Source organism: Protopterus annectens, chromosome 1.part2 (genome assembly GCF_019279795.1).
Source record: "Protopterus annectens isolate FY-2018-M chromosome 1.part2, PAN1.0, whole genome shotgun sequence".
In the NCBI taxonomy this organism is placed as follows: domain Eukaryota; kingdom Metazoa; phylum Chordata; order Ceratodontiformes; family Protopteridae; genus Protopterus; species Protopterus annectens.
This window is the reverse complement of record NC_056727.1, coordinates 980,578,847-980,603,641: the sequence shown is the minus strand read 5'-3', so window position 1 is coordinate 980,603,641 and position 24,795 is coordinate 980,578,847. Positions and strand designations below refer to the sequence as shown.

The 24,795-nt window shown below is 39.5% G+C and overlaps 1 protein-coding gene across 2 annotated transcripts in view; it reads left to right on the top strand.

Annotated features, from left to right (window-relative positions):
* Nucleotides 1-24,795, top strand: part of TRAPPC3 (trafficking protein particle complex subunit 3) — a 411,874-nt gene that overhangs the window by 260,334 nt on the left and 126,745 nt on the right. For both annotated transcript variants that reach the window (XM_044059939.1, XM_044059940.1), the window contains one exon: nt 17,299-17,398. In XM_044059939.1, the coding sequence (XP_043915874.1) occupies nt 17,299-17,398 (100 nt within the window). The remainder of the gene's footprint in view (nt 1-17,298; nt 17,399-24,795) is intronic.

The window sequence follows — 24,795 nt, the reverse complement described above, 5'->3', positions numbered from 1 at the left end:
TAAATAATATAAGTGATTTAGAGACAATGAAATTATCTGTGAAAAGAGCCTGCAAAAAATCATTGATTAACATCCAATATTCCTTCAATTTTATACAGTCATAAAACATATGTGCCCAATCAGCATTTATTTCTACATTACATCTCTTACATAAGTTGTCTTTATTATTTATTTTATTCATCATTAAAGGTGTATAGAAAGATCTATGTAAAAATTTCCAAGTAAAAAGTCTCCAATTAATGGAAGAAGTAGTTTTATAAGCAAATTCCAATATATATTGTTTATCTTGTTGTTTTGGTGATTCACCATTAATGGAAATGAAATAATTCCAATAAGTATCTGAACTGTAATGAGTTTCTTCTCTAATAATTTTATGTATGTGTGAGAGCTTACCTTTATCAGAAACCCTATGTTGTAAATTTAATATCAAGTAATTAATCAGAATTGGGACAGATTCTTTAACTGTGTTAAAGACATTAAATCAAGTTTATTAATAAGATGTTGTCTAAAAGTCTGAATTTCTAACCAACATGTTTCTCTCAAATCAAATTCTTGCTTTAAGAAGTCTAAATGTTTTACTTTATTGTCAGACATCAACTGATAACAATACTTTAAATCATTCTCTGTGACTAAAAGAATTCTTTCAGAGGTGGATGATAAAAGAATACCTTGTGTATACATTATAGGGAATAGGATAAAATTCCATTCCTTATACTTAGGATGCATAAATATAAAATTACGATATCTAATAATAATATTTAATGGGTAACAAGCTATATATTTTGGTGTAATAGATGAAGTACAAAATTCTTTTAGTAAGCATAACATGGGGTTATTTACAATAGTATTTTTATGTATTAAAGAGATTTTCATGAAGTGAATGCTAATTAGTTCCCAATAATCTTTCCATATTGCAACATATGACTGATCTATTAACAAAGTAATAACTTTTATAATAGAAGAGGTAGTATATAAATTAAAGTCTGGAAATGAAATGCCCCCTTGAGACCAGCTATTTGTATGTTTCTTTAATGCAATCCTAGGTCTATTAGGTGCCCATAAGAAATTTAACATTAGTGAATTCAATTTCTTAATAATTATTTTTGTAGGTGGGAGTATTATTGATTGTATTAAGTATAATATCTTGGGGAATATTATCATTTTAATAATTGTTAGTCTCTCTTCCATGGTAAAAAACATATTGTTCCAGCTATTAAAAATATTTTGTATATTATGAAGACAGTTACTATAATTATTATATATAATAGATTTAATATTTTTAGTTAATATTATACCTAAGTAAGTTATCTGACCTGAGTTGGGTATATATTTGTGAAAATCATTAGTGAGGACATTTTTTCGTGTGTATATTGGTAATATTTTAGTTTTTTCTTCATTAAATATCAAACCAGAGATATTTTTAAAATCTGTCATTTTATCAAATAATGACTGCATAGAAGAGTTAGTTCCTGCTGACGTAATTAGAACATCATCTGCAAAAAGTTGAATTTTAGATATTGCATTTTCATCTATATCAAATCCTTCTATATCAGTGCTGTTTCTAATCAAATTAGCCCAAGGCTCCATTATTAAAGTAAATAATAGTGGAGAGAGTGGACACCCTTGTTTTGTACCTTTTAATATGGGTATTTTTTGTGAGACATATGTTCCTATCTTAATGTAAGCCAATGCTCCTTTATATAGATGTTCAATTAGATTCACAAATGCATCAGAGAAATTTGTACACTTCAAAAAGATAAACAAGTAGTCCCAACTTACTGAGTCAAATGCTGAACTTATATCAAGACTAATAAGTGTTAAGTCTTTCTTTTTCCTGTTTGCATAATCAATTAACGTTAAAGTTCTCCTTATATTATCAAAAGTATTTCTATTTATAATAAAGCCTGTCTGATCTATATCTATTATACCTGGAATGATTGTCTTTAGTCTATCAGCAAAAATACTCATAAACATTTTATAGTCAACATTAAGTAATGAAATAGGTCTATATGAAGTGCATCTGGTTGGGTCTTTATTGGGTTTTAAAATTGGTGAAATAAATGTGTATTGCCAGGATGGGGGAGTTGTTAACTCATTTTGAGCTAAAATGAAAACCCTATGTATTAATGAGTAAGTACTTTTAGGAAGAATTTTATAAATCTCTGGTATAATACCATCATTACCTGGTGCTTTGTTTGATTTAAGTTTGTTTATTTGTGTAATAACCTCTGTATATGAAATATTTTATCTATTAGTTTAGTCTGTTGTTTATTAAGTTTTTTGTTCATGTTTGTAGTTATAAATTTCTTTATTTTATATTTAGGATCCATGTTAATGTTATTGTGATTAATTTTATGAAAGTGATTTCTAAATTCATCTAATATTTCTGGTAAACTAGAAACATTCTTCTTTTTCCCTGGAGAAAATTTCTTTGATATGATTTTGTTTATTCAGCCTTTTTGTTTTATTTTTAAGTCTATGTAAGTATTTGGGACTTATTGAGTAAGACAAAAACTTATATTTCTCTAATGTTATTTTGACTTTATGGGTTAAAATTTCTTTGTATTTCTCATTTAATTTATTTATTTCCTCAATGACTTTTTTGTCCATAATATTTTCTTTATTATTATGTTTATATGAGTCTAATTTGCTTTGAATATCTAGTAATTTCTTGTCCCAAGATTTCCTTTTATTATTATACCATCTGATACTTTGTCCATATAAATATGATTTTAAAGTATCCCAAATGTAAACAATGGAGACATCAGGTGTAGTGTTTAAGTCTAAGAAATGTTGCACCTCTGTAAGTATATAATCTTTATAGTCCTTTAGTTGAGTTAAGTATGCTGGTATTCTTTTGATCTGGACATTATAAGTACTCTTTACCATAAATTCAAAGACAATTGAATTATGACCTGATATAGGACATGAAATGATTTTGGAGTTAATTAAGTCTGTTACCATTTGGTTAGAAATAAAGACTCTATCTATTCTTGAATAAGTTTTATATCTGTTAGAAAAAAAAGTGTATGGTAATGATTTAGAATCTATCTGATTATTAATATCATTCAAGTGATATAAATTAATAAAATCCTTTAAATGTTTTGCATTAGATGTAATTTTCCTTTTTCCTATAGTAGTAGTATCTTTTTCATCTAGGATACAATTAAAGTCACCTGCTAAAATAATATCTCCTATAGAAAATGATATAATCTTATTGAGATGGTGTTTCACTGTATTAATGCCAATTCCTGGTATCCAATATACATTGATTAATGTGTATACTTTCCCATTAATCTGTATTGTAACCATACAAAACATTCCTTTATCATCTTTATAAGACTTAATAGTTTTAGGTATGGGCATATTTTTGTTCCATAAGATAGCCACTCCTCTTTTTTTCTCTGTGTGTTCTGAGCTAACCAAGACTGTAGATTTATTGGTGGCTAATTTATCTATATCCTTTTTCAGGAGATGTGTTTCTTGAAGGAATATTAAGTTGGCTCTATGCAAATTAATATATCTCATTAAACTTGCCCTTTTACATGGGTTATTCAATCCATTAATGTTTAAAGAAATTCATTTTAGAGATACCATTTAACTTTTATAAACATATAAAACATATAATCAGAAAAACAATTTAGCAAAATAAGTATTATTATGTCTCCTCCTTTAGGTGTTCCATTAATTATAGCTGTATTTAGTGAAAATCTTATGGAATTTTGTGTAAGTTTCACTTTTATTTGTAGTGACAGTGAGTTTATAAAATGTGATGTGGATGTCAAAACTATATACATACAACAATAATCAGGTGAAAATACTGTTTGGATTAAACATTGAACCCAGCCTGGAGTTGAAAACTCCAACTTCGAGTAGCTAATACCACTCAAGTTATCCCCCTATCCTAAGCAGCAGTACTTCAGCTGCCACCAAATTAATTCAATACTAACTATAATTAACTAAAGTTAACCTCATTTAATTTGATTATCTATTATAACAAGGCTAAACAATTTATATAACAGCTTCATATAAACATATAAAAACACTTAGAAACAACTAATATTGCTATGTACATCTATTCTGTATAATACACTCATAATCAAAATAGCATTCTAACAATCTTGATAATGGGAGCAAAGAAGAGAGAGAGAGAAAAAAAAAAGGGAATATCCATATGGTAGTTTAATAAAGTTTGTAAGAATAAGTTCTTATTATATGTTTATTTTCATTTGAATTCAATAACATATATTATCTTAGGCTGTTATGGTTCAGACATTACTTATATTAGGGTATTCCCACTTTCTGCCATAGTAATACAGTTAAAAGCTTTTAAAACTTTAGATTACTTGCACCAAAAGCTTCCTTCTCATATTTATTATTGCCAGTTAAATAAAATATTTATTCTAATGCATAAGTTAAAAGAACATACTGCAAAGCAAAGTTGATTCCTAGTTATACATAAATCATTGTGATGAAAGCCATCTGTATTTTATATATCTGAACTGCAGCTTTAAAATATGTCACATGACAATTTCTTCTGAAATATAATCATAATGATACATGTACTTGCCTGTTAGTCAAGGCAAATGATTTATAACATTACATATGTTTAAATCATAAGCATTTATATACATTAAAGTGCTGCAGTCATATAAACTTTCAAAAACAAGTGTACATGTGTTTTACCTTCTATGCCTTCTAAAATATCTCATTTGTTTACTATGGCATATTAAGTCATTTAAAATCATTATAACTTTTATATTTTATAAATTACATCTTAAATAAGTAAGTTATTATAAAGAAAAACTCACATTTAGGTGTCATAAAGTTCGTTTTTCATCACAAAGTCGCATTTACAGCAGTTCTACTTCCTGAAACAGTTTACTTCTTGAATCTGCGATATGTCAGTGTGAAATCAGGGGTCAAAGTTCAAAATGGCTGCTTTCAGCTTCTCTGCGTGTATTCTGAGTGTTGAAGCTTTTAAAACGACTCGAGGACACTATTCACGAGGAAACCCACATCCCAGATTGTCTCCCATAACATTCTGGCGGGAATTTTAGTAAAAGCAAATGACTGACATTCATTTTGTAATACAAATGAATCTAAACAGTGCAAAACCTTCTCGAAGCATTTTACAAGTCATTACAGTCTCTATGACAGTGAAACCAAGCCTACAGTTGTTTAACATAAACACAACTTATTTTTATATGCCCCATTTCATTTTCTCATACAGATCTTATTACATACACATATCAGTATTATCAGATGCATATAACTTTATAGATAAGAGAGAGAGAGAGAGAGAAAAAAAAGGGACCTACAAAGAGTATCTACAAAGATATATTACTTGCTGTTTGTTTTAATAAAGCAGAACATGAGATATATTACTTTCAACTACTTTAGTTCTAGTTAACTGTAATTACATCATGACATATTATTTGAAATCCTGTATTAAGTAATTAAGTCATGGTATAATATTTAGCAACAGTATTTAAACAGCATAAATAATTTTAAAGAACTAATAAATTATTTTCCCCTTATTTCATACTTTTCATCAAACCTCTCTCCCTGCCCTCCCCCACCCCTCTCTAAATGTATAGTTTAAAGAGAATGCCATTATTTAAAACAAGAAGAGAAAATAAATGTATCAAATTACTAACCTTAGGTCTCTTTATCACAATGAGAAACAAGTTGATTCATAGCAGGTTATTTGTTCCTCAGAAAGTTTGATTATTTATAAAACAAAATCAATTCTTTGCACACAAAAAAGTAACTTTGAATAAATCCTTAAGATATTTGTGGCTTTCTTGAAAATGTAGTAACTGTAATTAAAGAGTTCAAAGAGATATAGAACATGTCATTTGTTTTTTAGTCTTTTTTGCTTCTCTGAAGTCTTCCAAGAAGTTCCTGTTGCCATCCTCTTTAGCGAAGGACTTGCCCATTCCATATCTTCTATTTTATCTAATATTTTATTTTTTTTAATATACAGCAAAGGAGAGTCCAAGTCTTCAAAAATTCTAGGGCCATCTGGTAAAAAGATTTTTAGTTTAGATGGAAATAGAAGATGAGTTTTGAACTGTGCTTTCTTAAGCTCTCTTATTAATGGCAAAAAAACTTTTATTTTTGTTATTACCAAGGAAGAATAGTCATTGTCAAAACGCACAGCTGCCTCATTAATTTTTATAGGTGCTTTAGCCCATGCAGATTTTAATACCATCTCCTTGTCATAAGATGATAAAAATCTTACAATAACTGATCTAGGATACTTTTTATTTGTATTAGAATTAGGTAAAGACCTATGGGCTCTTTCAATACCAAAAGAAAATGCTTCTGACAGATCTAAAGTTTTGGGAAGCCAAGTATTTAAAAAGGAAGTAATGTTGTTACCTTCTATATTTTCTGGCAGTCCAAAAATCCTTATATTATTGCGTCTGGATCTGTTTTCCAGGTCATCTAGTTTGGATTGAAGGTGTGTGTTCTATTTTAATAAAAATTCAATGTTAATTTCTTCTTCCTGAATTCTGTTGTCCATATCATTAAGAGTCTCTTCTATGCCTGTAATCTGAGCTTTCTGATGTTGTAAGTCTTGATGTAACAAATCCATTTGTTTTGTGGTTTTTTCTATAAAGTTATCAATTTTAACATCCAGTCTGTCCATTTTAGTTGTTAGTTGCTGAATAGTTGATAGTAAAGACTGAAGCTCTTTCTTGATGCTGGAATCCTGACTGTTAGCCTTACTGGAACTCATTCTGAACAGAGGTGATGAAAGAGAAATTTCCAAGAAGATTTCTGACAGGAATATTATTTAAATTTTCTTTCTTTTTTAGATATTATTCAAGATATTGATATTCCAAACGTTTTTAGAAAGAAAATTATTACATTAGTTGAATTTTAAAGTAATTATTTCCTGTCAGTGTAGTTATGTTGGTGGAGCTGAAGAAATCTGCTGCTATCCTGTGTTCATCCCTGGCCACGCCCCTATGGACTGTGTTCAGATGAAGTCTAAGTTATATTAGATGAAAGCGCTAAACCTATGAATTTTATTGTTTTTTATAATAAATTGTATTTTATATTTATAGTACTCATTATTTCACCATCCAGTGGATTCTGTTGAACTCATGCACGTTGAGCAGTTTGTATCCACAGAACAGGGCAGAGCAATTCCTTCATTCCCTGGATTTGCACAGGCAGAATAGGTACTATCTAGATGTAACAAAGTCCCTTAATAGAGAAGAGCAATTACTGATGGCTTTTACAGAGGGTAGACATGACAGGCCTGTCTCTAAACAAACCATTTCAAAATGAATAGCCATCTGCATTAAGTTCTGTTACACATGAAAAAGATCTCCTTGTGCATATTAAAGCCCACTCCAGTAGGCATGGGGCAACTACCACTGCTTTCCTCTGAGGAGTTCCACATGGAACTCACTGCACACCTTTATGAAACACTATAACCTAGGTAGTGTCTCCAGGTTTTGCTACTGCTGTTCTGTAAAACCTTATTTCCTAGGGTCATACAGATGACGTACCACCCATATCTTATCTTTGGGACTCCTCCTAAGAATCAATACAGTATCATTGACCATGACGTTGTAGTACAGTTGTGTCCCACTTACCATAATTGTAGAAGTTCAAATAGGTCAGTGTTGCTATACATACTTCCATAAAGCTCTTCTATCTGCTGATCATTTTTATCCCCCCTTGAGTGCAAGGGGTAGAGGAGATGTCCTTCAAGGATGCATCTGCAGTCCTAACAAATGGGTTGTCCTGCCTCAGGCAGCCCTTCGGTCGGCCGGATTCCAAAGTCTGGGTCTGGCCTCGGCTGATGTCGCACTTCACCCGACGTCATAGCTGCTGTGAATTGGGTATAAAGGCATCAGCCGACGCCATTTTCCTCAGTCTTTCTTGCCGGTGCCAAGCAGAAGCTGTTCGCAAGTGCCGGTCGGTCAGATCCAGAGATTACTACTACCGAAGACTTCTAAAAAGCTAAGTACCCCGTTGGGGACTCTTTCTTGCCTCAGCCGATGTCAGAAAAAGTAAATAACTGTTTAACTTGTGGGAAACAAATGCCTCATAAGGATTTCCACTCTTACTGCCTTCCTTGCTTAGGCCCAGACCACGACGTAGCAGCTTGTCTAGCCTGTGCTTCCTTCAACCGACGGACACTTAGACGTCGGTCGGAGTTTGCAGAGGAGTTTTTCGCCCGCTTTTGCTTACAAAATGCCGTCGGATACTCCGACTTCACAATTAGCTAAAAAGCGTAAGGAAAAGGACCGACACTCTCGGTCCGCGGTTTTGGCCGAAACCACGGTTAAGCCAACCGCGAGTGTCTCGGTTTCGGCTGAAACCGAGTCCACGGTTCTTCCTTCGGCCGAAAGCATACCTCCTATAGCCGAGGCCTCACACAGCATGGCTGAATCTGCTACTGAAATTTCCCCTGCTGTTGCAGGTTCCCAGGATTTATCAGATACTATTCCTTTAGACATCTCTACTCCTGCACGTGGAGCTGCTAGGCCCCCTGCATCTATGTCTATCAAGGCTTTTTCCAGGGCTAAAGCAGCTAAAACTTCTAAGGCCTTGCCTGCTAAAATCCCCTCACACAGGCCTACCTCTAGTTCCAAAATGCTCAGCCTGGCTGAGGATCTCATTTCCTTGATCAGGGGATCCCAACCTCACCCTGACAGGGCCTCTCAACCCCCTCCATAGAAGAGGCCTAGAGCAGAGCCCCCCCAAGCCAGTATCAACTGATTATTCCTCGGATGATTCAGAAAACTCAAATCCTCCAGAAGGCCCTTATTCTCCATATGAGGACTCTGATGCAGAAGACTCCATCCCTTCTGCCTCTCCTCCTGAGGAATTTTCTTTTGGGGAAACCCTGCATGCTATGAGAGAGCAATTTCAATGGCAGGGCCAGGATTTTTCAGATTCAAGGAAAAGGCTAAGGACCTTTTTACATTTACCACAGCACAGGCCTTTAGCCATTCCTCCAGTACTAACAGTTGTTAATGATGCATTTAATGATGCTTGTACTGCCCCTGACTGTCTACCCCCGGCCCCTGCTAAGCCCGACAGATATTACAGGGTCCCGGACACACACTTTCACTTGTATAAGGCTCCTATTGCAGATCCTGAAACTATTTCACAGGGCCCCAAAGCTGTAGCAGCTGCCTCTGCCAAAAACCCCCTCCCCTCTGAAAGAGAATCTAGGGTATTAGAGAAATGGGGTAAAAAAGTTTATACTTCTGCTACTCTTTCGGCTAGGGCCTTAAACTGCCAATTCCACATGATTCAGTATCAGGAATTTTTGTTAGACCAGCTAAATAAAAAACTGTCCTCTCCTGAACCTATAGACCGTAAGTCCCTTCAGGATTTGGTACATAACACTCAGCAGGTCAGTAATCATTCCTTAAAATGCGGCTATGATGCACTGGAGGCTTCCTTTAGATCAGCTATGACTGGTACAGTGATCAGAAGGCATGCATGGTTAAAAGAGCAATCCTTACCAGACCATGTAAAGTCAAAGCTCCTAGATGCTCCCATGGAGAAACAAAGTTTGTTTGGCTCCCCTGCACAGCAAGTGCTAAAGAAGGTGGAAGAAAAAGCAAAATCTGTCCAAACAGTCAAGGATTTCTTACAGGTCCAGCCTCCGAGGTTTAGTAGAAATTGGCCTTCGAAGAATTGGTCCTTTCCAGACACTTCCAGAGCACAGAGGGGCAGAAATAGGGCCCAAGAGGCAGAGGCCAATCCAGAGGTGCCTACAGGGGACGCCAGTGGCAGCCTAACAACCAGAGAAGTACTGCCACAGATCCAGCTACTACCACTTCCACAGGACAGGCACAATGACTTGACTCTGATACCGCCTACCAGGGAACAACTGGAAGCACCCTTAGGCGGAAAGCTAGCCTTATTTTCCGTAAACTGGCATTATATTACAGGAGACAAATGGATTTTACAGACAATAGACAAAGGCTACAGGTTTCACTTCCACACTCTACTAAAAAAGAGAGGAATGCCAAACCTACCACCAACCCAAAAACAAAAGCTCTAGAACAAATCAACCACTTACTAAGGATGAGAGCTATAGAAAAGGTACCGCCTATGGAACAAGGACAAGGATTTTACTCCAGACTTTTCCTGGTACCAAGGAAAGAAAACCAATGGAGACCTATTCTCGACCTGTCCGCTCTGAACACATATCTCATTGTTCCAAAATTCAAAATGCTGACCCTACAGCAACTTCTTCCCATGCTGGGCAAGGAGTCTTGGCTGGTGACTCTAAATCTCAAGGAGGCATACCTGCACGTCCCTATATGACCAGATTGCAGAAGATACCTCAGATTTCTTGCAGGATCAGAGCATTATCAATTCTCAGCATTGCCCTTTGGCTTATCTACTGCCCAGAGTATTCACGAAATGCCTGGCATCAGTAATTGCTCATTGCAGGCTTCAGGAATTCAGATTTATCCATACCTGGACGACTGCCTAATACAAGCGGACAACAAGACCAAATTAACAAAAGATTTGGAAAAGGTTATACAACTACTGCAAGCCCTGGGATACACAGTCAACATGAAAAGTCAAGGCTGGTACCATCCCAAAGGATAACATTCTTGGGTGCAGAACTGGACACTTCAAATCAGATGGCATTTCTCACAGCAGAAAAGCAAAAGCAACTACCACTCTATTTCATGGCATTAACAACACAGAACCAGCTTACAGCAAGGAAAGTCCTGCAAGCCCTGGGTTACATGGCATCCTGTATAATATTGATTCCACATGCCAGACTGCATATGAGGAAGTTGCAATGGTACCTAAGGAATTTATGGTCTCAACACAAGCACAGTCTAGAAGCCCAGATTCCAATAATTCCATGCCTGAAGCAAGAATTCCTGTGGTGGGCTCAGGCCTGTCAGTTGAACAGAGGACTGCCTTTCCACAAGCCTCACCCAAGCCAGACTATCACCACGGACGCCTCAGACCTCGGTTGGGGGGCACACATGGTGGACAAGTGTATACAAGGCCTATGGACACAAGACCAGCTGAACCTACACATAAATCAAAAAAAGATGCTGGCAATGAAACAGGCAATTCAGACATTCAGACCGTTTCTTCAACAGGGTCATTTGCTGATAAGGACGGACAACACCACAGTCATGTGGTATATCAACAAACAAGGAGGCACACACTCATATCCTCTATGCCGGATGGCAATGGACCTGTGGAATGTGGCCCTGAACCTCAACATTCAGCTCCAGGCCATATTTGTGCCAGGAAAAGAAAATATACTAGCAGACACCTTAAGCAGAACTACCACGGATGCCCACGAATGGATGCTGCATCCAGACATCTTCAAATCCATTACAAAGAAATGGGGACTATCAGAAATAGACCTGTTCGCATCCCCTCACAACCACCAATTGAGGAAATTCTGCACAAGGACATACCACCCACTTGCTTGGAAGGTGGACTCCCTCCTTCAGTTGGGAAAACCTGACAGCATATGCATTCCCACCTCTTCCTTTGATGCACAAAGTGCTACTAAAGATCAAAGAAGATCACCCAAAGATCATCCTGATAGCTCCAGACTGGCCGAGGCAGCATTGGTACCCGCTACTGAGGAGTATGTCTCGGACACACGCATGGCCTCTACCTCTAGTTCCTTTACTGCTAACACAGAACAACTTCAAGATCCTACATCCAAACTTGAAAACACTGCAACTAGCTGCTTGGAATATTACATAAAACAAAATAACCCAGATTTATCTCAGAGGGTTAAAGACATTATCATGGAGGCTCGCAGACCCTCCACAAGGAAGACTTATTCAGCCAAATGGAAAAGATACCTCATTTGGAGTGCAGCAAAAGGAGAAAATGTATCATTAGCAAACATAGCTAACATCCTGGAATATTTAGCAGAACTTTTCCACAATGGCCTGTCTTACTCCTCCATTAAGATTCATGCATCAGCAATTTCAGCAGAATACAACATGGATCCTCCAGTCTTCTCTCATCCTCTACTCAGACAGTTCCTGAGAGGAATTAAAAATGTAAAGCCTCCAAGGAAGCCACCTTTGCCTACATGGGACCTTAACTTTATGCTGGAAAAGTTAACACTTCCCCTTCAACCAGCAGCAACAGCAGAATTACAGTTCTTATCTTGGAAAACTGCTTTCCTGCTTGCAATCACTTCAGCAAGAAGGGTTTCTGAATTATAGGCATTAATGGCAGTACAGCCCTTCCTTATCTTCCATCAGGATAGAGTGTCCTTGAGAACTAACCCTACCTTTATGCCAAAAGTGGTCTCCAGGGTATCATTGAACCAAGCAATCCACCTACCAACATTCTTCCCCAACCCACAGAACAGGGGGAAAAGACTACTACATACCTTGGATGTGCACAGGCAATTGCGCTACTATCTGGACAGAACCAAGAACAATAGAAAAACTGACCAGCTTCTGGTAGCTTATGCAACAGGAATGGAAGGAAAAGCAATTTCAAAACAGACAATCTCAAAATGGATAGGAAATTGCATTAGATTTTGTTACTCTTTTCATGGAAAGACAACTCCAAAAGACATCAGACCTCACTCCACAAGGGCTACAGCCACTACTACAGCTTTCTTACGAGGAGTGGCTACCAAAGACATTTTAGAAGCTGCTACTTGGAGCTCCGTGCATACATTTGCTAAGCATTATAATCTACCTTTATACTCCAGATCCCGAGCAGGTTTTGCAACTGCTGTTTTGCAAGGGATCTTAACTGCACCATAATCATCTTAGTGCCTCCCCCCCAGTTTGGCTATGGTAATCTACCCATTTGTTAGAACTGCAGATGCATCCTTGAAGGACATAGTACAGTTTTGTACCTACCATAAATGTAGATGTCCGAGAGGTATGCATCTGCAGTCAGGATTACCCACCCTCCTTCCCCTCTGTGGTACTCCTAGGGTATTTGACCATCTTGTAGCTAGCTGGGGGAATCTATTATGGTGTATTTGTTTGTATATATGTATATACATGTTTATTTTTGTTTGTTCTCTACTGTTTGGAATCATTTACTTTTATCCAAATTTAGCCTTCCTAGAGGGCACCTGGCATCTGGGGCAAGAAACACTGAGGAAAATGGTGTAGGCTGATGCCTTTATACCCAATTCACAGCAGCTATGACGTCGGGTGAAGTGCGACATCAGCCGAGGCCAGACCCAGACTTTGGAATCCAGCCGACCGAAGGGCTGCCTGAGGCAGGACAACCCATTTGCTAGGACTGCAGATGCATACCTCTCGGACATCTACATTTATGGTAGGTACAAAACTGTACTTTCTCTGCAGATAGTCCTCTCATCTCCATAATCATCCCTGTACCTCCTATGATTTTCCTCCTTTTCACTGAAATTCAGACAACACAGGAGGTCATGTTGTCTTCAAGCATCAGACTGCTTGCTCACTGCTTAGAAAGGCCTGAAGATGGCACTAATGGATGCCCTCCTTTCACCTTGATGTCAGATATGGGCTGTTTGTTTGCTAGGGATGACAAAGGCTATGGAAATCAGGCTTGTTGCAGGCTGCTGCATGACTAGAAGACCCAAGAATCAGTACTGCAGCATTGATCTACTCAAAACATCTACATTTGTGGTAAATGAGATAAAATTGTAATTCATGTGGTAGGGTTATGATGATCCATGTTAGCATGCCTGCATGCAGCTTGGTGTGTTACTGTGTGTACCATAGTTATTTATATACAGAGGAGACTCACATACCCTCCTGCTGTGTAGAAAGGAGCTAAAGGGACATAGGTATGGGATTTTATGTTATAAAAGTTGTTCTGGCATCGTCTTTGCACCTGTTGCAGTTCTCTGATGTGACCCTTTCTCCTTCATCATGACCAGAACAAAATGTGAACCATGCTGTCTGCTATAGGAGGCAGGTGAAACTAGTCGTCAAACATGGTTAGTTCTAACAAATGCTGACGTATGTTATGTATATCTGTTCATTGGTAGGACAGGAGCACTTATAGCACCCACATAATTGAGGTGATCAGCAGCTGCTGTAACCACAAACCATGTTGTAGCTGGGAGTGCTGCCTGAGAGGAAGTCTCAACCTCTTACTGGCAGGCAGCCCAGACCTTTTGCATGTGTTGACCCTGTTGCAGCTAGAGCTATTGGTGGAAGCTGTGATTGCAGCAGCTGCTTAGTACCTCAAACATATGGATCCATTGAGAAAAGACATAACAGGCACATGGCCAGAATAGACCACACCCTGGTGCAAATTGTAGTTTATTAGCTAGCTAGCCTGTGCCATTGGGCTACCAGAAGAGGATGTGGCCAGTATCACTGGTCACACACAAATGTCATCTGGTGATGTATCACTGTAGTGTCTATCTGGGCCAAGATGGCATATGTCACAATTCTGGCTGCACCTCATTCTGTCTCCAGCCTGATGTTTTGCCTCCTTTTTGTGTTCAGTCCCATACCCAGAGCATTGTCCAACCCTCCCTGTCACCATTTATCCTTTGTGTGTGTCTGTCCATTCTCTCTCTCCCCATCCTAGTGTGTATGCACATCTGTCCATGTTTGTCTTCACACTGCCTTCTCCTTTTTTTTACGTTCCTGTTTACTTCTTTCCTCCCTTTTATGCCTGTTATAAGTATCCATATATCTAGACACCATAACACTGTAGTTGCAATTACTGTGTAGTTCTAGTTTTATGCCCAGCATTGTGCTGTCCTGCTAAGGGTTGCACTAGTACATGCAGCATAGCCTCTCCTGCTTTATTCCATGTTTCAGTAGTTTATAAAGTGACATTTTCTGCTGTTGACAGATAAGCATAAGGTGACTTGCAGCTGCTGTCCCTATTGTGGCTGCACTTTTTTGTACGTGTTTCACTGTATGAATGTGTCTGCTTGCATTTTAGTGTGCTGATCATGTATGTAAATTTGAAAGTATCTACATACACAAGTGCTGCGTTTCTCATTTTAGATGGACAATTAGTTTGTACTCTGCTGCATATTGACATAAAGACCAGAAAGGGTTTTATTTGTGGATGAAATTAGTAGATCATCTGCACACATAATGGTATGGAGATGGGATAGATCATAAATCATTTGTAAATAATGAGAACAATAAGGGGCCAAGAAACAGTCCCCGGGGTTCTCTAACATTGTGTGTCCCACTGTAAAACAAGGTGTTGTGTACCTGGAAAGTCCTGTTTTCCAGATGATGTGTGAACCTCTGGATGATATTTAACCCAGAATTGATTCTGTGTGGCTTATTGAGTGGAAGAGTATGATTTACAGTTTCAAAGGCTATTGTCACAAGATAGGCAGTAAATAGGTCATTGTTCATATTGCAGTAAATTGAGTTCTTAGCAGTATAAAGAGCAGTCAGTGTTGAAGGCCTTATAGAAGCCGTGCTGCTTGTCACAAAGGAGTTCATAGCTATTTATATGGTCAAATATCTACTTGTGTAAGACATTTCAAATGCTGTAGTTAGTAGGCACTGGTTAGCCAGGAGGGTACTTCTCAGCTGCCTCCTTCTGTAATTCATATGATGTTACCCGTATTGGTGCTGTATGCACAGAAAGTCTTTAAATTACCCTTGCTCCTCATTCTATAGTGGTAATATTTGGTGTCTTTGTTCCACTTTGCCCTAGTTTTTACTTATCTGTCTCGATATTTGTAACTGTATGTACAATAGGTTCAGGGAGATGAAATTTGACATTGGAGATTGTTGCAAGACGTAGATGTTAGGAGACACACATGAAGGAATACACATTGGGTTCTGATATTTAGCTAAAGTTTAATCGTGAATTTGGTCTGAAGAGGTTGATGGCTAGGGCATGCAAAATGCCAGGATGTATTGGAAAAAATTTGGATATGAAGGGAAAGTTTGTTCAGAGTAAAGTTAGGCTGTTATCATTTTTGAAGGAAGCTATATCGCTAAGGAGAAGGAAGCTATGAATAGTAGGTAAATGGGGACTTTAACACAGGATTTTTTTTTGTTAATAAAGGAGGTGGCTGAGTACTAGAATACCATGAATGTGGATGTGGTTTAAGCTGGGAATAAAGAATGATTATTGAAACTGATGGTGGAGGGTGTTTCAACTTCTGGAATGGAGAAACCTGCTATGATGTGTAGCGGCTGATTTTGGGGACACTAAAATGACACTTGAGAATTTCCATGGCATTCTATGCATATGGTAGATCAGGAGTTTGGTAGGAATCTTTTTTCTTTTCTAACTCCCTTTGTCTGCCTGCCATTTGTCACTTCCTCCCCCTACTGGTCCATTTATTCCTATTCATTCTCCTGTGACAGTTGACATAGGGGCTTTTGCAGTTTGCCTTACCCCCCCCCATGTCTTTATAGTTGTAAAATTAACTCAGAACATGCAGACTTTCTCATGTGCTTGACCTAGCTACTGCATATAGTGCTTGTTGTGTATGCGTCTGACTCAGCCCACTTACATCTGGTGACTTCCGCTACGATATCAAGTCACCACTGAGCATCAATGCAGCAATGAACTTTGTTGGCTCCCTCCCCTTCATGACTGCAGAGCTGCTGAATCTGTACTCTTCCTTGTATCGCAGTCAGGGCTTTATCCCTTTGCTTCATAGGACCAGCTAAGAGTTTGGTAGAAATCTTGATATTCTCTATTTCAGAGATTTTTTTTTTGTTTTAATGTCTTTCTTGGGACCTGCCCAATGGCTTACCTACCCTTTAGTATTATTGTCTCATTTATTCCTTTTGGGCCAAGAGCCAGTCATACTCAAGCTGTGCAAGAGCCCAAGGCCTGTTTGCTCCCCTTTGACCCATTCATTCCTGTGGAAGTGAGAATGTTGCATTAAAGAGCAGGCTAATTTACTGGCCCTATGAGTATCCCTGCCCTGTCCATTCTAAGTTCTCCCCGTAGGTGTCTAGCAGACTTGCATTTGCTGACTGGATGCTGAATGATGTATTGGCTCCATCCCACGTCATCCATGACACACTGATTGCATGTGTCACTTGCCAGCAGAAGCTTGCCCTACCCAATCATACCAGTCATCACATACCCATCAGTAGGCATCAGTAATGAGTGGGCTGCGCAGTTCCTCCTTTCCCATAATCGGTAAGCTGGGGCATTGGCCACTCTAGCCTAGCCTTACCATTACCCCTGCAGCAGTCATACCCCTACCATATTTCACAGATGTTGAGAAATAAAGTGTAATGGCCTTTTTATTGCTTTTAAGATGTCTTACGGTAAAGCTAAATGAAAATATTGTAGATGTATTTTGTATTCAAGTTTCTCTTTACTCCTCTTTTGCAGGGGGTACAATATTGGTGTTCGTTTAATAGAAGACTTTCTGGCTCGCTCAAATGTTGGACGGTGTCATGATTTCAGAGAAACTGCAGATGTTATTGCAAAGGTAGCTATACTGATGTGTCTTTTTGTGTCTGACATTTGCTGCATGTTAAAGACTTCTGTACAAGCCAGAACTAGAATGCAACCCTAGTATTGGTTTTAGGCAGGATGTCATAAAAATAGTAGTAGCACTTTTTATCTTAAGGCTGTCCTGTTTGCTTTTGATGTCATATAAATTGTTTAATGTGAAGAAGTGGTTATATTGGTTATTTCAGATGCCAATGCAACAGCAGGCAGTATGATCTGATAGTGAAGATGCCCATCTTCAGTAAACTCTTGAGACTGATGCCATGACATCAGGACTGCTTAGAGAGGGAATGTGATGGGGTGCCAACATCACTCCCCTTATCTGACTGTGCTGTGCTTTCTACTGACTCTATCCATTTTTTTCTGACCACAAAAGCTCACAGGGTGAAAGAAATGAATTTATGCTTAATTTTAAATAATATTATGAATTCTATGGTGATCCCCCCATTTTCATCAAACTTTTTCACTTAATTCCTGTTTCCCACTTCCTTTCACATTTGAGCTTAGCTCATGGTAGAAACATTGTAAATATGATGTAATTTCCCCCTTTTTATGTCTGTTGAAAGCAAATGCTACTTGCTTGCTCTCTCTCTGTAACACACACACACACACACACACACACACACACACACACACACACACACGCGCGCGCGCTCACACACAATGTCGTCTTACTTGTTTGGATCTGAGCACAGTATTACCAAATGGTCCATTTGCGTCTACTGTAGTGTGTCAGCAGAGAAGTCTCAAAATGAGGTTTTACAGTTTCTTGTAATTTTTCAGAATGTTTTCTCATTGAACTCTGATTCTCATGGGAGTGTGACCCCTCTCATTCCAATGCAGGCCTTAAGAGGCTTGCAAGGCCATCCAGCATTCCTCCTATGTGATTCCCCCACTAATGAACTTCTTTGAAGATGCCAGTGTTACTATTCATTAGTAAGGTAGTGCAGGGGAAAGCCTGGATGCCTTGACACTTTTCTGAAGGAGGGCAGTCAGGTGTTGTGCTCTTCCCTTGATCCATGTAGCTCTAACACTATGGTGGAGCTGCAGGGCAACAGGATCTGGCTTGACTGTATTCCAGCATTCCTGGCTGCATCTCTTTATGTTTGCCTGGGACACTAAGGCTACCTTTATTGACTTTTCCTTTAAAGGCCTTTTGTCGTTTGTGCCTGATAACAACAAATACTAGTAGGGAATTAAAGAGAAGGACCAAATCCTTACAGCTGTAGATATCCATTTCCATCCCCTCCATAACATTTATTTGACAGTATACAGTGGAACCCCCATTGTTCTTGATTTTGATTTAACCAGCACATGGAACAAAAAGAGACAGGCAGAAGTAATCAGTCTTCCCCTGCTTCATACCAGCTAGGTCACTGTCCAGGGGCTGTGTCCCCAGTGTCTCTAAGGAAGCTTTTGTCTGCCACTGAGGAGATTACAACATTCCAAACTGCTTTCCTGACTGGCTTAGTGTGGAGGTGGTTAGTAGAATATTCTACATGTGTGCTTTAGCTAGGAAAAAAAACACCCAATAGGCATGGATCAGAGAAGTAAAGAGTACTAAATGCACCATTAATTTCCTTTCCTCACCGTTCTGTTAGTGACCCTAGCTGGTTCATCTCACTCTACCAGAGACATCATGCATGGAAGGGAGGTATAAAAGCTACTTGAAAAAGACCAACCCAACAGGGCCCGGTTGTACCAACAATGGCTCTGATGCTATTTTAGATTTCTTTTAGTCTCAAGAATGAGAGATCTCTGATCCCTTTTGGATTTAAGCATCCTTAGTAACTGCATTGCAGACACATTCATTCACATTGCCACTCTTTAGTCATTATCCTGTGCTTATCTTGGAGGATGTTGTTCAGGATGGTTATCTGCACTTCAACATGCCAAGCATTCTGAACGTTTCTTTCACTTTTGCATAAAAGCTAGTCATGTTCGGTTCCAGACATTTCTTTTCAGTCCCACCTTACTTCCATATGTTCATGGTTGCAGTCCATTTATGGCTACAAGGTGCAAAGGTGTTTCCGTTTGTGGATGACTGGCTTCTGACTGCAGTGTACAGAGACAGTCTCATGAAGCAGAGGGAGTCTGTCCAAATTATTCTCCTCTTCAGGTGTGACAGTGCAGCAGGGTGGTTCACTAAGATCTCAGCTCCATGGCTCTATGGTTTGCGAATCAGTCTTGAAATCTAGTGACAGTTTGTGTGGATTTTTTTGTGTTTTTGATGTCTGTATAGGCTATCTCCAGGTACTCCAGTTTCTTCTCATCTCTCAAAAACATGCAGATTGATTGGCTACCCCAGATTCGGTAGCAGTTTAAAATGTTAGGACCCACATCACTGGGTCCCAACATATGGAGACCAAATGACCAAAAATCCAGACTTAAATATACTAAGTTCAAGACTGCCATTTTTCGGAATACAGGTTCTGGTTGTGTGTGTGTGTGTTGGGGGGGGGGACTTGTGATGTTAATACTTGCTGCTTTTCTGTATTTTCAGTCTTTTTTCTCTGTTTCAGGACTTGGCAAAATGAGCCCAGACATTTCAGTAGGGAGCCCCAAGTTCTGCGTGTGTGTGTGTGTGTGTGTGTGTGTGTGTGTGTGTGTGTGTGGCAGATAGATATATATATATATAGTATATATATATTAATATATATATAGATACACACATATGGATCCTTAATGTTGAATGATAACTAGTCAAAAGGTGGTTGTGGCAATATATAAATACTGAAGTTAGGTATTTGAGAATGGGAATGTGAATGATTGTGGAGTTAAGTGTATTATGAATGCAGTGTGTGTGTGTGTGTGTGTGTGTGTGTGTGTGTGTGTGTGTGTGTGTGTGTGTGTGTGTGTGTGTGTGTGTGTGTGTATAAGTTCAGTGGAGTTGTGTTAAAGTGCTATTAGTGTCAAAAGCAGGAAGTTGGATTGTGGATGGGAAGTTTTTTTTTTTATACTAATGTTGACTTTTCAGATGTACCAGAAGATCTGATGATGTCATTTTCATTCTTCCTCGACCTGTGACTTTCGGATCCGACTTCGGACCTGACTCAGCCCCTTTCAAAAAGCTCAGGCTTTGAAGTTCGATAGAGCTCCTCCCATGCCCATAATGCCTTATTCCCCTCTATTACCGCACATCTTGTATGACGCTCTGAGGAGAAGCATTGCGGTCTGCTGACTCGAGCTCCATTGGAGATTTTCAGCTAAGTTGAATAACTTTTAGTACATGTTTTTACTTCTATCTTTCCTTATCTCATACTCTTTATTTTTATAGATTTTTATATATATATAAAGTCTTATTTTATAGGTTCATAGGTAAGTACTAGACTATCTGCCCGTGGGCATTTATAAGCCTAGACAGAGTGTGTCAGCTTTTGATTAATTAACTGAACCTCTGTCAAGAAGAGCCAATGAAGTGATCCCAGGGGTGTATTTTCTGTTACCCATCCACTCGTCAAGGTTTCTCTTGAAGAGTGTTAGTGAGGGGCTCTGCCTAATGTAGTTAGGAATTTTGTACCAAAGCATGGGGAGTCTCTGTGACAGGAATCTATCCCTCCAGCATGTTCTGTTTATTGTTGTGGCGAGATTTAGCTCACTAGAGCGAGTGGCTTGCAGTGACTTGTATTTCTTTAGGTGGAGCATGTCCATCAATTCTGAGTTGGACATGGATTTGTAAGTCAGGCAGAGATCACCTCTGAGTAAGCGATATGACACTGAGTACAGCTGGAGTTTTTCCAGTCTGGCTGCATAGGACATATCGTTGAGGCCAGTAATCCTCTTGGTGAGGTACTTTTGTGGTTTTTCCAGCTGTTGGAAGTGTCTTGTGAGGTGCATCCCAAATTGGACATTGTACTCTATGATGGGTCTGATGAGTGACGAGTAGAGGGGCACTATAACCTCTTTATTTCTAGATGTGAACCCTTTAGTAATTAGATGGGCTACATAGAAGGATTTCCTAACTACTTTGGCAATATGATTGTCAGAGTAGAGATTACTATCTACCTGAGTCCCCAGATCTCTTATTACCTCTTCTGTATTAAGGGGGCTGCCACCTATGTGGTAATTTATGGGTGTTTTGTTTTTCCCAAATGGGATGACTATGCATTTTTTGGCATTTAGCTTGAGACCATGACTTTGACACCAGGTGTCTGTCTCAGTAAGGCCCTTTTGGAGAATGTCCGTGTCAGCCGGAGAGTCAGTTATGGCTCCCAGTTTGCAGTCATCGGCGAACTTGGTTAGACATAGTCCTCCAGTGTTTGTCTGTACTTCTGAGAAGTATAAGCCGAACTGTAGCGGTCCCAGGACCGAGCCTTGTGGGACACCACTTGTGACTGGTTTAGAGTCGGACCTGGAGCCCGCTGTTCTTACCGTGCGAGTTCTGTCTGTAAACCAGTTGGCAACCCTTCATGTGATGTAGGGATTTGTGTTCAGGCTGGTGAGTTTTTCTATAATTTCCGAGTGGGGAATGGTGTCAAAAGCCTTGGCGAGGTCAAGGTAGGCTGTGTGAACCACCTTCCTCTCATCTGTGGTCTTTGGTGACTGTCTCGGAGAAGTCAACCAGGTTTAGTAGGCATGATCTGCCCTTAACAAAGCTGAACTGGGTTGGGTCAAGTGTTTGGAGGTTTCCAATGTCTTTGTTAGTGAGTTCCATGATGATGTGCTCCATAGCCTTGCAGACCAGGCTAGTCAGGCTTATGGGGCGATAGTTACCAGGGTCAGTTATGGCCCCTCCTTTGTGGAGCAGAATAATCGTTGCTGTGCGCCATTCTATGGGCAAGTAGCCTGTGGAGAGGCTGAGGTTGAACAGTGTGTTTAGATGGGGGGGGGGGGTTAGTTCATTATGTAGTTCATGCAAGGTGCAGCCTGGGACACCATCTGGCCCCATTGATGCTTTGCTTTTGAAAAGGCTGTTTTCACCTGTGCGTCTGTAATTTATGGGACACTACACTTTTCCAGTATTGTTGTGGGCCCTTTTGGGGGTGAGAGGGGGGTGAAGTTTGCACTCAGTCTATCTGCCAGGATGTTGGCAATATCAGTAGGTGTAGTATATTTTGTGCTATTTTGCACTAGCTCAGAGCATATCTGTGAGTTGCCACTTAGATTCTTGACATAACTAAAGAAGGCTTTGTGGTTATCTTTCGAATCCTTGGCTATTTTTCTTTCGAAGTTAGCCTTGGATGATTTTATGAGGGACATTAGTTTCTTACTGATACTGATCAGGGATGTCTTTCCTTCTTGGGATTTGCTTTTTTTCTGAACTAGTTTCCTCCTATTGTATAGCCTGTTTATGGCAGGGGTCCACCAGACTGGTTTCCTTCTCTTAGGGGAGTGAGTCTTGGTTTTGCTAGGGGTGGCACGATCCATGCATCCTTGTAGGTGCTCATAGAGTGCATTTGTAAAGGTTCCTACATCTTGGACACTCTTATCCTTTAGCGTGGGGGCTGTGAAACTTACCACCTCTGTCTTAACTAAGGTGAAGTTTGCTATAGAAAAGTTTTTCACTGTGGTTTCCTTGGTTGGGGGTGGTGGTGTGGTGTGGACATCCAGAGTGATTAGTTTATGGTCTGATCTAACCAGTGACAGGTTGATCTCCAGTGCGGAACACCTGTCTCCCATGTTGGTGATGACCAGGTCCAATATGGTTTCACCTCTGGTAGGGGAGTTTACCAGCTGATCCAGGGCATTTGAGTTGATAAATTCCAGGAAGCGCTGGACCAGGGAGTTTGTACTTGAGTAGTTTTCCCAGTTAACTGTATGGTAATTGAAATCACCCAATATCAGGGTGTTTGGTAGGACCGTCATGTATTCCAGTGTCTCCAGAAAGGCAGAGTGGTGGTCCTGGGTCATGGAGGGTGATCTGTAGCAGGCCACAATTTGCATTGCAGATTTGCCTGATGTTAGTTGCACATGGATGATCTCAGAGGTGTCATGCTGCGCCACTAACCTGGAGGTGTAGGTATCCTTGATGAATATGGATACACCACCTCCTTTTGTGTTTTGGTCCATGTTCTGTGGCCAGAGTGTGTGGTATGAGTTGTAGCTCGGTAGTGCTGGGGTGTTCTGTGGAGCTTTGAACCAGGTTTCAGTTACTGCACAGATGTGGACGTTCTCCATATTGAGGAGTGCTTCGAGCGAGTGTATTTTGAGATTTTAAACTCCTGGCGTTGAGTAGCATTTTTTATTTGTGCTGTTTACGGAGGTGGGTTTAACTTTTGAGCCTTGCCTAAAAAAGGCACTATGGGGGAAGCAATAGCCTTGGCCAGTATTCGAAAAACTAAGGGTGACAGGTGCAAGCTGTCTCTGGCGAAGCAACGAGGCTTGTTGAGCATGTCATCCCAGGCTGACAGACACTGGATCCCCTTTGAATGACACCAGAAGCTTAGCCAGTTGTTGAAATTGATCATTTTTTCTTTATACTGCGGTATCATTCTTGTTGAGGGCAGGATGCTACTCAGGGTCAGGGTCATACTCGCCTGGGCTACATGATCAGAGAGCTGTTCCATGTCTCTTTTCATGTAGTCACGGGAGGTACGTCTCAGGTCATTCACACCAACATGAACAATGACCGAGTCATATTTGTACTTGTTCTGGAGTGACCTGAGTGCTTGTGTTATGTGGAGGATTGTGGCTCCCGACAGGCAGCTAACAGTAACCTTCTCCTTGTCCAGCCTAGTGAGTGGGACGTCAGTGTGCCTGACTATAGAATCGCCTATTACTAGTGTGTTAGGTATGTTATTTCACCTTAAGGGCTGTGATTGTGCGGCACACTGATTTTGTGTTTTATGTGTTGTCTGGTTTGTGACGGGAGGTGCAGGGTTTTTGGATGTCTGCTTTGGAGGTCTCTGATGCTTTTGCAAGTTTTTATTAAGAGCCTCCGAGTATGATTTTGTGTATTTCTGTATATTTTTTGCCAGTGCTGGTTTAATATGTCTATGTGAGGCTGGAGGTGTGTTGCAAGTGTTAACCTTCTCTTCATGACTGCCTGTTCCAGTCTTGGGTGGAGAGAGCTTAGCCTCCAATTTAGCTATATAATTGCATTTCTCGCATATGTTAATGTTTTGTGGTAGGAGGAGAGGGTTGTCTGTGTACATGAGGCAGTTGTAACATTGCCTCAGGATACCCAGGTTCACCAGCTTTTGTTAGATTGGCATCTGCTGGAGTTCTCTTTGGTGGGAATTGTTTTTCCTTTTTTCTTCTTTCTTTTCTACTTATTCTTGTCGAATGTCTGAGAAGCCTTTAGGTTTTAAAAAGTGCACTTCCTGTGGGCAGAAGATTTCCTTATCTGATGCCCATAGGTAGTGCATACATTTTCTCAGCCCTGCTCACCTTGACGCCTCCTGCTCCATTTTTGAGGGGTTTCACTGGAGAGTA